Source organism: Sipha flava, unplaced genomic scaffold (genome assembly GCF_003268045.1).
Source record: "Sipha flava isolate LNK unplaced genomic scaffold, YSA_version1 172_pilon_pilon, whole genome shotgun sequence".
Taxonomy (NCBI): Eukaryota; Metazoa; Arthropoda; class Insecta; order Hemiptera; family Aphididae; genus Sipha; species Sipha flava.
The window spans coordinates 376,883-391,448 of NW_020271951.1; the positions used below are offsets into that span (position 1 = coordinate 376,883).

Here is a 14,566-nt window from a genome sequence, read left to right on the forward strand (position 1 = left end):
TAGTCGATTACATGCTTTTACGGAAAAACTTACTGATTCAGCCGCAACTTACTGGGATTAACGTCGTGGTACGTTTGGCAAAATATACATTCGCTTTCGTGTCTCTTTCGCGTTCCGATCTCTCAGATATTAGTATAGATCAGAGATAAAATAAAATCCGTTCCCTAGCTATGATCATTATTCTAATATTATTGTTTGTGCCTAATGAATTCATCCTTAATTTAATGTTTAAACTTCTTTACTTAAAAAAGTTTGACCATTCTGTGTGGAAATATAAAAATATCTTTGTTTCTAGGGATAAATGGTTTTATATTCCACCCGTATTCCTGATTTCCGGTTTGTGGAGAGAGATATTTCTCTTTTGGTCCATCAGATTTTTCTCTTTTTATGAGCTCCATGAGTTTTTTGTCCGGTTGGCCAACTCTCGTTTCGTGGCGTGCGTAAAATTTTCCTGCTAACGGTTGCCGTTTTAAATTTGGACGAAAGGCGGTAAATAATTTTTCATGACATTGCTCTTTTTTGTACAACTCCTTGAGAATATTATGATTATTCATATTATGAGCTGAAGAAAAAATAAGATGTTAATATTTCTCGTAAACAAATGGTAATGTTTTACAGCTCATTTATACAAAGTTATGTTAATTAATAACATACTTAAAACGTATTGAATTTGGAAAAATTTTGATTTGAATTAATGATTATTGATAATGTTTTTCGAAGTATTCTGTTGCTAACACACTGTGTTGCTATTTATAAAAAACGTTTTTTTATTTATATAAATTTACATTTATTTAATTTATTTTAATTTAGTAGAAGAACCAAATATCTTTAAAAGATAAGTGGAACTTTTAATATTTTAGCTTTAAAAAAAAAGCATCTACAATTTTGAAAAATAAAAAATTTAAGAAGCCTATAAATAGCATAAACATCAATAAAATAATTCAAGACTATGAAATGTATTTAATTAAATAACTAATATCGTACAACGGATATTCGTTAAAATATTCGATTTGGTCAAAATATGTCATTGCAACACGTATAAAATATTTTATGCAATTTTCCAGTATATTTTATTTCTTTGGTATTATAGAAAATTTTATGAAAAAACTTTTGTCCTATTTTCAAATATTAAGAATACAAATGAATTTTCATTTATAAAAATGTAATGTAATTTTGTGATTTTTGTCGTTTTTAAAATATAATATTCAAACGTTCCAACATTTTTTTTTAAATTAATCTAAATTCTCTTTTTCATTTATCATTGATATATTTGAGGAACTTTGTATTGAATTTTCAAAACTTTATTAAATCAAAGTTACTTTATCGACATGTTTGAAAAAACTGAAGAAAACATGAATTTATCCAATCATATATAAATAGCTCGAAAAATATATTGAAAATAATACCCTTTGAAAGTGAATGGTGAAGTATTCAATGAAAATTTCACGTTTTTATAATTATTAGTTTTTGCTCTCAAATAAGTTGATTAATTGATTAATTGATTGATTAAAGCTTCAAGATGAATTTAGTTTTCTTTCAACATTTTTTTTTTACCTGGTTCTATTTTTGAAGTATTCGGAGTATTCCTGAGTATTTCCTGTATATTTAAATTATTTTGTTATAAATAAAATGGTAATTGTAAACGATACTACAGTTTGTACTATATTTTTTTTGTGGTAAAATTAAAAAAAAATTAACTATTATTTTTCTGGGCCTCAATTTAGGAAAGAGCCCCATCATCCTTCTCTACGGCTTCCACGCTGCCGCCTTTACGGGATTCTCCATCTTCTCGGCTTTCGCGTGGCCGTTCAATTTGCGACAACCGACCGAGAATCTTCCGGGCTTGGGATTTCACGACCGCGTCTCGGTAATGTTCCACGTCCAAGTACATCCGGCCTTCCGAGTCGCGCTGGACGAGGGACGACTGGGTGCCCGTCCAACGGCGTGGTGCCTCGGTGGCCAGCAGGTTGAAACCTACACGGCTCAGCTGCTGGAAATTCGACTGCAGGTACACGGACGTCTGGCACACAGCTGCATTAAGACGGGCCGACAGTGCCGTATCTGCGTCGTCAACGTCCGGGTCTGTGGCCAACCGGTGGGCCAGCGCGAAATGCCGGCCTGCCACGTTCGTCATGCCACGGCGCGCGCACGATTGGCCGCGGGCCGCGATCGCTTTCACCAGTGCCCGGCCGCAACGTCTGTCCAGCGCCTCGTCGGCGATCCGCTGCAGGACGCGGTCGTCTTCCGGTCCCGGGCCTGCCACAACCGCCTCCCGGACCCGAGCTTCCAGGTCCAGGCCCGAGCGCGTTCCGGCCGCGACCGCCGCGCATTCCTTGAAACACTTGACCGCGCGGTCGGGTACGTTGACCGCAGCGTACCGGACGCCCAGCTCATGCAGTATTGGCGCGCGACGGCCGTCGTCCATGTCGCACTGCTCGGCCAGCCTGCACGCGGTCCGCACGGCCAGCAGCGCCCGGTCCGCGTCCAGTCCACCGGCGGCCGCCATCAGGATTCCGATTTCGACGTAACACGTGGCCACCCACGTGCTCACACGGCCGCCGTCCGCTTCCGTCACCGCGCCAGTAGCGTCCGCCACGTCGTCCGGTAGAAGCCAGTCCCGTCGGTGTCCGTCGTCGGCCAATTGCCGCGCGCTCTCCAAGAACCGCATGGAGGTTTGCGGGCGGTCGTTGCGCGCATACAGCCAACCGGCCGCGAACAGGCAGGTCGCCGCGACCGGTCCTTTGCCGCCATCGGCGTTTGCTCGCGAAGCAGCGGCCAACACGCACAGTTCGGCGGCCCACGACCACCGCGGACTCGCTTCGTCCCTGATGTCGCCGTCGGCCGGCCCGTCACCGCGGACGAACGCCAGCGCAGCTCGCACCAGACCCAACGGCGACCCGTCGCTTTCGGCCAACGCCAGTCTCACCCGTTCGAACTCGGCGGTGTGCAGCGGCTGCAGCTGCCCGACGCGACAGACGCGCTCCGCCTCCAGCAAATAGCCGAGCACCGAGGCCGCCCCGTCCAGCTGCCCGTCCGCCTCGACGAACTCCAGGTACGCCAGATGGGCCGCCGACATCTCGACCGATCGTGGACGTTCCACAGCCAAGTTGTCGGATTCCAGCTGTTCCCAGCAGTCCTTGTTCCATGCCGAAACCATGGCCGTCGTTGCCGTCCGGTCACGTTTTTCCGCGTACCGGCTCTTGATGTTCCGGTACAATTTCCGGTCGACGCGCGGTAAATCGCCGTTGGTCACCGGTTTATCCGACCATTGGTCGAACTTCGTGCCGCGGCCGCTGCTGCGGTCACAACACCGCGGTACTTCATGCATGCAAAATAAAAATCACGATTGACTTATGGGCGTACAGAAAGGTCGAGATAAAATAATTTTACAGAGTTTTCGATCAGTGTTAATATGCAGAGCCGTAATTAGGGTGAGGCGTGCGAGGCACTTGCCTTGGGCACCTGAAGCTGGTGGGCACAAAAATATTAAATAACTACTTATTTTAAGAAATGCTATTTCTTGTTTTGCTAAAAGCCTAATTACAATTTTTCAGATTTTTCCGAATCGTATTATACATATTAAAAGCTGTGAGTGTGACAACCCTACAACCTAAGGGGCACATTGCTTCAGTTCTGCCTCAGGATAAAAAATGGCTTGGTACGGCTCTGTTAATATGTTTAACACGACACAGACACAGACACCGCGATTATGTTATGCGTACCGGTATAACTGAACATTTTCTTTGGACACTGATGGCGAGAGCACACCGAGCTATTGTTGTCCGGCAATTTTGTTTTTAAAGTTGCGCCCGACGAACAACAATGTTTAGTACTTGAAAATAAAAACAATCGTTACGTATTACATTTGATACGCAGTTTATACGGCTACAAATAATATTTGTAATTATTTCAACCGATTAAAACGATTTTCGGACGGAAAATATTTTTCCTTTAAAGACATAATGATATAACAATGTATACATAATAATTACCGACAATTGGAGCCCATTACGATGTGGATTTAAAGCCCTTGAGTTGAAATAAAATGTTATAAAAATAACCAGCTATAACACATCATGTAGATAAATAAAGTATTTAAACATGGCAACATATAAAAATATTAAAACTAAGTATCAATGATAATTATAATAGCCTGAGTTACCTTATAGAAATCTTGTGTTAATTTTTGTTTCTTCATTTTTGAGCTGTACAAGACTAACTGAACATAATAGGTCATATAAGGCAGTGGTTTTTCTAACCTTTTCGACTCCCCAACCACTTTTCTTATCATACATTTTTCGCGACTCATGTCAACTTCGTTGGGCATTAAAACCAAAAATTAAATTTAAAATCGCTTAATGTATACCATTGTATAAGTGCTTTTATAACTGAATAAATTAAAGTTTATATTTTTCTAGGTATTTAGCTAATATTTAATTTTTATTATAAGTAATGATACATACTTGAAATCAAAATATTATTAAAAAAAAATTTCTAAGATAATTGTCCCTGACTGTTTTCATACAAAATATCGCCACCTCAGCTCAATTTTACACGGTGCAGTTTATAGATAAATTATATGTAAAGTAGATTTATGGATTAAGTCGGGCTATCGCTATTCAGCATAAAAGGTTATTAGCCATTTAATATTACATATTACATACATATCACAAAAAATGTGTACAATTTAGATCATTCTAATAAACTTAAATATTGGGTAAAAAAGTAAATTTTTTATGTAATTTTTTGATTTTTTTCTATTGATTTTTGACGAAAATAAATATTATAAGCTTTGTCAAAAATGTTTGACGATCTCCAAATATTGTATGTAATTTAAATGGCATTAGTAAAGGGTTTTTGTATGTTCTGAGTCTATAATTTTACCGTTACAGGGAAAAACTTTTACTCATTTTTTAAAAAAAATGTTATCCCATTGTCAGCCGGTATTAAATTTAATTCATAAATTGTGTTCTAATTTTTTCTCAATTAATTCTCTTATATTTTATAAATTAAAAACGTATTATACTGAGTCCAAAATTTATAAAAAAATTTTGTGTGAATTTGTGTAGAAGGGAAAAACGAAAAACTGAGAGAAACTTTCTACCTAAATTTGGTGAAATTAGTGCTATGAAAATGTTACATTTTTGAAATGACAGGAAAAAACGAAAAACCTGAGAGAGACTTTTTACCTAAAATTTTAATTTTTCCCTCTAACAGAAAAATTATGGACTCAGAATATACAAAAACTCTACTGGCATTTACGTACTTATTTCTAGCATGATCATCGGAGATATTTTAATAGGAAAAATCATCAAGGATCTCTGGACATTCAATTTACTCCTTCTAATTTAGCAAATATGAATTACTATCCTATCAAATAAGTTGATATGGAACGGTCTTTTAGTCAATAAAAGAGTATTCTTCGACCAAATCGTCGCAATTTTTTATTTGCAAACCTTCAGCAATATTTATATTGCTCATTGCTTTGTTTCAGAATAACACTCGTTGTTTTATGTAACTACATCATTTGTATTACTTTTACTTAATATTTATAAATATTATACTAATATATTTTTTCGATAATTACATATTTAGGATTTTTTATTCAATGTTTTAAGAAAAACTGGTACATGTATATGTACATATATTGATATTTTTTATTACAATAAAATCCGTTTCCTAATCATTAACCATCGTAAATTACGACAGTGATGACGCAACGGTTTTATGTAATCGATGACGTTCACGTTTAGCGGGATTATTCATTTGTTTTTTTTTTTTTTTTGTTTTTTCGTCTTGAAATTCAACCGGAATGTATCGTTAGTGGTGGTCTCAACATTACACCGCGATCAGCTACGGCACGCTAACGGCCAGCTGGCCCCGTGAATCGAGGGTGGCCACGGAACGGCTGATCCACCCGGACGGCACCGGGCCCGATACCTGTGGCGGTCCCCTGCGTACGGCTCACCGACCGCTGTTCCGAGTGCGCGAATATCGGTTTTGCGCACCTCGAACGTGGTCGGTCGGACGCGCGCTTCGACCCAGGGATTTTTTTTAACGTGCGTTTGAACACATTTTGCGTAACTTTAAACGAAAGATGCGCAGCTCTAATTAAAAAAATGCGCAGTTGTAAAAACTATCTGTAAATAAAATTTCTCACAATAATAAATTGTAATTATTATTTTATTATCACAATATTATTGCACGACCGCAGCGGGGTTTATAATCATAAACACAAAGTAATATTTTTGAGAGTACGGGGAGGGGTTAAATTTTAATTTTTGCGCACTTCTAAAAAAAACTTCAAAATAAGCCGACGACCGTGTGCTATACGATGCTCGTTGCGTAGTCCCGCGCCGTTACAGCCGAGGCACTAGGTCACCCTTAGCGCTTTCTGTCCGTTATCATCGTCCTAGGTGTACACCTGACCAAAAAGTCAATTTAGATACAAAAATTTACCTAATTTCTATTAGATTACCAATTTTATGTTACCTACCGCTGCCAGTTGCCGAGACCAAGTACTCACCTACTAAAATATTACCCACCCCAAACATTTTGGTAGTTCAGTGAACCACAAAATTCATGATCAAGCCGTCTCTGCACCTGACCCTGTAGCCAATATATTTGCTGTAACATGATGGGGAACGGTAGAAAATCGAGACTTGCACTGGCTTCACTGGGACTAGCTGTCCCGACACGGCGTTGCCCGCGTATTAGTTGGTTTTTTGGCATTTTCGTAGGCCATGTATTAGTGTTATAATGTATGAGAAAATTTAAAAGTAATAGGTAAAGTATCTAAATGTTGAAATTAAGTACAAACCAACATATATATTTTCTGAATTTACGTCGTACCGAACTTCGCATTTTATACCTTTGAACATTTCTCGAAAATTCTATAACTTTCTTCATTACAACAATTGCAATGCAAAAAATAATATTGAGATAAAAACTATCCTATATATTTATTAAAATAATTGCAATGCAAAAAATAATATTGAGATAAAAACCATAGGTTAGGTTAGTTATATAATTCTCGGAACAATTCATATCTACACGCCGACGACGATAAAACACACACAATAGAAAAAAGGTCAGATTACAGGTAGCTATATAGATACTTGCGGTCGGTCACGGGAAAACCCGAAATACACCATGCAATTATACACGTTTATTAAAAAGTTAATTAAAATATTTAAAATATTAAAAAATTTGTAAAAAAACTATCCTATATTTTAAGTTGGACCAAATTACACACGGTGTAAAAAATTTCATCAAAATCGGTCCAGTAGTTTCGGAGATTATCGCGAACATACATCGTGACACGAAATTTTTATATATGAAGCGGGTGCACGTCTACATTATAGACGATCCGACACCAGATTATAAATCATCGATAAATTATTAATCTGCACGGATAAAAGACGATCAGAATAGGTATGTTTGGGTACGAAAAAAATTATTTTCGATACGTGCAGAATGTAGCATAGAACCAACGTTCTTGTGTTCCTGCCGTAAAATGTGATATTTTACGTAAGATAATATGAGAATTATAACATAATAAAATCGTGTATAATATTTGTTCAAACAGGTAACTTTTTAGAATTTTCGTACTGACTATTTGAAAAATGTATTGTAATCATTATTTTTGTCCCTCAGGCCGGGGCAACACACTAGCGTTATTTTACCACGCCTTAATTTTACTGCGCGTTCTGTTAGAGTACACTAAAATGAATAGACGCGCAACACACGAGTGTCGCGCAATAAAATTACGGCGCGATATTTCGAAAACTGTCGCGTGCACCTTAACTTAACCGTGCGTTAAAAATACCGCGCGATAGGTATTTTCTGTTAATATGCATTGAATTAAACGAACGGCCACACGTCGGCCGTAATAATCGCGCGACAAGTCGGACGGTTTGTTATCTATCGTTGATAATAATAGTCGTAGTCCGTTCGTGTGTCGGTCGATGTTTTTACCCCGCATTACATGCAGTAAAATAACGCTAGTGTGTTGCCCGCCTTAAACGATGTGCTTACGAACGCGTTGATAAAAAATAACACGGCACGATGATTGACCTGCTAAAACGTATAACGCAATCCGCTACACCATTATATGCTATAATCTATAATCGCTTTCAGTGACAATATAAAATCGGTATTTAACACGAAAAAATAAAATGTTCTGTAACTCTTGTGTTGCAATTATTTGTGTACGATTTTTTTTTTTCTTACTGCGCGGTTTTCGTCACACGGACAACATCAACGACAACTTGACAATTACGATTTGAGGACAAAACCACGAAACGTTATATAAATAAAACATGACACGTATAAACGAAATAAACAAGTAATATATTTGTACTTTGTATTGTTATTGTTCGGAAATAAAAAAAAAATCTCAACTGAATAACACTTCTACTAATAACAACGTTTACGGAGTGATGGCACCAACTAATTCACGCTGTATTATAATGGTGGCCTTAAATCTGCTGGATCGAACCGACTAGGTGATCCATCAGATAAATAAATTACAAAAATCGATCACCTCTCCCATCCAGTTTGTAACGATGTAAAGATGTTCTATCCGCAGCTCTTTAGACACGGTTGAATGCAAAACGTTCTAACGGAAATAAACGACGCGCTTATTTTATAATTTTAATGAAATCGTTTTTTGTTGCGTTTTGCATTAAACTGATTCATTTTTATAAAATATAACCAATTTGTCAACGTTTTTCGGCTAGTGGTTTTAGTTCAAATAACCAGTAGGTTCGTTCACACAGCAATCGTGTTGGTATTTCTATTTTGAATGAAAAGTGTTATACAATGTCGGCAAATCATTCGTGAAGTAGAATTTTTATTTAAATTTGTTTTCAATTATCTTCTTGTGGACCTGTCAATTACGTCCGAAGAGGTCTATAAATAATTTCGTTACATATTCAACCGCATAGAAACCTCGGTAATAATAATTTAATATTTTACAATTATGTCGCATCGCACACACTCTATGTCATCATAGCTAATGATCATAACGGAACCCATTGTCAATGTGGAATTGTCTGAAAAAGTAGCATTATTGTAACGTAAATGGGTTTAATCTATAAACGGGAATTTTGTGTATGACACGTGCCGACGATCGTTGGTCACATAAACGAGAATTTCAAAATCACCAAATATTTTATGAATATGATTTAATGTCGGACTAAACATACATTTTCGAATAAACAATTAATGTTTGGAATTCAAAGGTTTTGTCGTCGAATTTTAAATGTCTTTTTTCGGTAAAATTTTTGACCGACTTATTTCCGCATTTGCGATTTGTGCGGCATATAAAAAAAAATGTATTTTAATCAATGATGTTAAACGAATAAATAAAATAATTAACACCGTTCGACTGTTAATATTTTGAATCATCATTATTTCTATCATATATTTACGTATACTTATTCTTTGTTACATTGTTTTATAGTTATAATCGTATTATTTTTCACTATAATCGGTATACTCTATATTTGTACAAAAAATGTCAAATTTCGTATCTCAATAAAATATAATATGTCAATAGGTACACTTAAGTTGGAAAGAACAATATAATGTAATAATGATGAATCCGTATAATATTTAATCTCTATTCCGAACCAAGTCTTACGTACGTTACTGTTGAACAGTACGTGTAATAAATTAATAAGTTATTAGTAATCACTAATAAATTATCAGTTATAATTTATGGCCTTTCATTTTACGCCAACACAGTGTATTTGTACTGTCACGAAAACGATATTATACTCTAACGCAGGAGTCGGCAACCTTTTGAACCACGCGGGCCATATTTTTTTTTTAAATGTTTATCAAGGGCCACATTTAAAAAATATTTTTTACATATGATATATACCAATAATTGTATTGCTATTATATTTGATAATTTTACGTAGAAATATGAGTGTAAAAAATACGGATATTACTGGAAAAAATTGCTTTTAAGAAAAAATTTAATTTTTTGACAAATTGAACATAATGGCTTACCTTTGTTTTCGACGAAAAAGTATGAATCAACCCAAGAATTATTAAAAAAACGATGTTCATCACAAATTTTTCTTTTTTTAGTCGCCATAATGTTTGTATTTACTTGTAAAATGAAACTATTACAAACGCAAACAGTTACACGTACGGGCGTAATCACGGTGTAATACTAATTGCTACAAACGCAAAGTAACTATGCCCATAGATTAAATATATTAAATACATAGATTAAATATATTTAAAATTTTAATTTTTAAATATATATATAAGTATATTTAATTTATCCTATGACTGAGTAGTGCAGCCATCATTATCTTCGACTTCGATTAGATAATAATAACAATTTTATAGATTAAACTGACTATACAACTATATAGAATAAACATCATCTATTAACGATTAGATTAGATTTTATTCATGAAGAAAAAATAACTGAATAGTATTGAAAATTGTATGAAACATTTTATTGAACTAAAATAAAACACAAAAATTAACCATCTTTGTGCGGGCCATAAAAAGTTGCTTTGCGGGCCGCGGGTTGCCGACCCCTGCTCTAACGTATTGTGATCGTTTCTGGCGGTAAAGCTATCATACTCGATAGGGTAAATCGAATATAGTATATAGTTTATAGATAATGCAACTAAAATTTGAATTTTTGAGAGAAAAACAGTTAAGACTTGACTTTTACATTATATTGATTTGATTGATACACTATTTATTTAAATATTCTGATATAATTGAAAAAAAAATTGGTATAGGATAACGTACGCTTATACACACGTCATACACGTGTACTTAATAATTATTTATAAAACTTGAAATGCGTGTTCGGCAGCTTGTATTGAACGTAAAGCTAATGGGCCGCATAAATTTAAAATTATCTTATAACAAAATTAAATACATTTTTCTATTTAAAAATAAAGTTAGAGAAGTGTTCAATTTTTTTCAAAATTAACAGAAACTTTAAAATAGAAGAACAAAAATTTACAACAGTCATAAAATAAACGGGTATCGATACTTATAGTGTATATATATTAGAAAACCTTAAAAAAAATAATATTATTTTTTTTAAATTTTTAACGTGTTTTTAGAGTACATCAATAATACATCTTTGTGTATATATAGCATTATTTTAGGGTATTTAAAAGCGGAAATCAAAAGATAGATAGACTTCATTAAATTCATTACATAGTACATAGTTTAACGATTGTTCGGCCGGAAATAAAATTTAGCAATGTCAGCTGTCGGTTTTTAGGTTTAAGGCTTTGACATAATTGTATGCAAAATAACGAAACAACAACTATTTATTGGTCACTTATAATTTAACAAAATAAGAAATCATAAGGTTTTTTTTATTTATTGAAGTGTTTACATTGCGACTATAACCATAAAGATATCAAAATTGGAAAACCGTTTTTACTAACAAGCTAATTTTGATTGCGACTTCACATTTTTTCCGATCAAGCGAAAACAATATTAATTTATGTTAGAACCAATTCGATCGCATAAATATTCAAAATTGAAATTCTTCAAAAGTAGACACTTTAATTCGAAACCAACGTTTTTTAATATTTATTATCTTAACAAATATTTTAATGGTGACGTTCTGTAGCGTAGGCAATATTCAGGGTCATATGGTTTGTAAAATATATCAAATAACTACCGGTACAAAATAATGATATTCGCTATAGGATAATATTCGCCGAATTATTAGAAGTTTCTATAGGGAACTAGGACGGAAAAAAAAATACGAATTCGAAAAAAAACCGTTTAAGGATTCCGGTCGGATATCAAATATTCGTCACAAACGTATTTTTACAGAAATGTGATGGTTCGGAATGTAATATTATATACGCCTATATAAAGATCCGATAACATCATATTCTTCAATTACGGTGGTATAATATTGTAACGGTAATCTAATCAAAATAATTACGGCACTTAAACAATTTTAGCCGTCATTCTACCACGACCCACAATTCAACCAAAACAAACAAATTTCTCGACTTCATGTTGATAGGCGCTAGGTTTGAGTTACTCGATAGCGATATTCTTCTATTGCTGATATCAAAAGTGATAACTAAGCATGAAAACAAATTAACAATTATCGATCGAGACATTTTGCTTTTAAATTCCCTATATCTATTTCCATTAAGAATGTAACGTATTATAAAACCGACGCTATTACGCTAACAAAATTGATTTTTGATGTTCATATAAAAAGTTTTTCTGTTTTTCGATATTTATTTTACACTCATGGTCGAATTGATGTCATATTTTTCCACATATGAAAACCATAGCTTCGAATTCATTCGTAGGTATACGATAAGTATATTATCACGGTAATCCTAGCATTTGTTCGTTATACACCACAAATATAATATAGAAATATAGTCTCGTGTATGACAATATGTATATTGAGTGACGCAGAAAGACGGATGTAGTAATTTAAAAAAATTTATTATATTATATAGGTTTTCATGACGATAATACATAACAAATTTTTTCATTCACTCAAATGTCAAAAAACCTCATGCATAATGTGTACCCTCTCTTCAAATACTTGATTTGCGTCAAAAGTAGCGTGATCTACGTTCCTGGAATATTGTCAAAAAAATAAAAACATATTTATATTTAAAAGAGAGTCAACGTATTATTACGAAATGTAACATGAACGAAAATATGTTTTTTAATACAAATAGCTGAAGTGTGTTTTTACATCAAAAAATAATGATAAATATAATTATATTAAATGTACATGTTATATTATATCGTATATAATATTACCATATTATTATATTAGAAAACGATTTATTATTTGATACTTTACATTATTATTTTCTTCGTATTGATTGTAAAATGTATAAAATACAACTATCACATTTAATATTTTACTTAATAACATGTTAAGTTAAATATTTCACTTATGATAAGCTTTAACTAAGGTAAAATATTACTCTTTTACGTACATAAAATATTAATAATACAATAATACTAATTTGCTTACTATATACGTCAAATAAGCCCATTTCAATTTATAGAATTGTATATTTTCTTTTTAAATTTTGATAACCTATAAGCTATAGACTAAATAACATTTATGGGTGTGGTTGAGTCTAATGCCATCGCTCTTTTAATCAACCAAACCATAATAAACATAATTTAACATCTATCTCGTATTAATATTAATTATGAAAATTATATTACATTCATATCATATAATAAATTTTTTTTTTTTTTTGTTCATAGTTGATACAGAACAATTTAAAATACATTAAGCCTATTGCATTAGTATTAGATTATTTCGAAGATAAATAATAATTTATTAAAACCTTTCAACATCTGTTTACTGTCAACACATGGAACTCATAAATAGTTCAGTCCATCGTAATCGCTCGCTGTTCAAGTATGCGGCAGTATGAATTACTATTGGGATTTGAGATTGTTACTGGGTTAGAAACAGTATAGATTCATTGCCATATTCAAATTCTATATTTATATATAGTTTTTAGTGTGGACATTAGAATTGCATTTATTTTTATTAAAACTACAAAAAAATAACACAAAAAAAAAACTAAATTTATTAGAGCAACAAAAAAAGTGTTGAATTTTACCGAAGGAGCACGTAGTCAAAAGTTGGAGAACGCCGATCTCGAAACAGGGAGTGCTAAGCATCCATTTATAGCTATTCCTCCGATCTAATTTCACTCATGCGTATGCCACCTCAGGATCCATCAGCTGCACCTAATGTACAGTTTAAAATTTAATGAAAGATGTCGGCGATTAATTACTCGAAGTTATATAGCATATAGGACGATCAATGGCGTACCCAGGATTTTATTACTGTGGGTTAGCCTATTTCAGAAAAGGTCATCTCGTATAACATAAACCATCAATATTATATGTATTACAAATTTACTTGTTTTGCTCGCAAGTAATGATTTACTTTGTTTAACATATTGAAACCTAATGTAAATCACTTTTCGCAAAAACAAAAGTGATTAATAAGTATCTCATTATTAATTGTTCATTATATTTATTGCATTTCGATTGTTTTTCAACTAACAATAACTTGGGTATACATTGTTCGATACTTTGATATTCATCAGCTTCTAAAGGCTAAAAGCCTTGTTGTTGTAGCCCATCATGTCTGTCAGGTGCCATCCTCTTGAGATTTTGGTAAGAGGTACAACCAATTCGTCTGATGATTTCTTCAAAGAAGGATTTATTTATTTAAAATAATAATATCATAGTATATTTTATATTAATATAGTTTACTTATAGCCTTATTGGTCCTTCATAATACAGATAGCAGGTACATCGTATTCACCGTCATACCTCTACGGCTCTATCTACATACTCGTGCGTGTCGTATAATATTGTACGTATTGCAATATGCGTTTTTTGTTAGGAATTTACATTTTTTTTTTTTTTTTTATAAATACGGTACGGGTTTGGGAGGGCCGCGGCCCCTAGGCTCCACTTGGAGCCGCCCCCGATCAGGAAGCCGTGGAAAACGGACGAGCGGACGTGATGACAGTTCGAAGCG

The 14,566-nt window shown here is 34.1% G+C and overlaps 1 protein-coding gene across 4 annotated transcripts; it reads right to left on the bottom strand.

Moving 5' to 3' along the window:
- Positions 1-1,636: 1,636 nt before the first annotated feature.
- On the bottom strand, positions 1,637-10,063 carry LOC112680051. Of its 4 annotated transcripts, none has more exons than XM_025550041.1 (4): positions 10,021-10,042; positions 3,993-4,064; positions 3,723-3,832; positions 1,637-3,318 (listed from the first exon to the last, which is right to left on the bottom strand). In XM_025550041.1, exons 2-4 carry the CDS (start codon positions 4,007-4,009, stop codon positions 1,721-1,723), a joined length of 1,725 nt encoding a protein of 574 aa, XP_025405826.1. In that variant the 5' UTR covers positions 4,010-4,064; positions 10,021-10,042; the 3' UTR covers positions 1,637-1,720. The 4 variants fall into 4 exon arrangements, with proteins under 4 accessions (XP_025405826.1, XP_025405827.1, XP_025405825.1 ...); XM_025550042.1 differs by having other exon boundaries at positions 3,993-4,029; positions 10,021-10,037; XM_025550040.1 differs by lacking the exon at positions 10,021-10,042 and adding an exon at positions 4,163-4,444.
- Between the last annotated feature and the right edge of the window lie 4,503 nt (positions 10,064-14,566).

Coding starts and splice junctions, on each gene's coding strand:
- LOC112680051 (XM_025550041.1), bottom strand. Junction 3,319..3,722: donor GAAAATGTTCAGTTATACCG/GTACGCATAACA, acceptor GCATGCATGAAG/TACCGCGGTGTTGTGACCGC.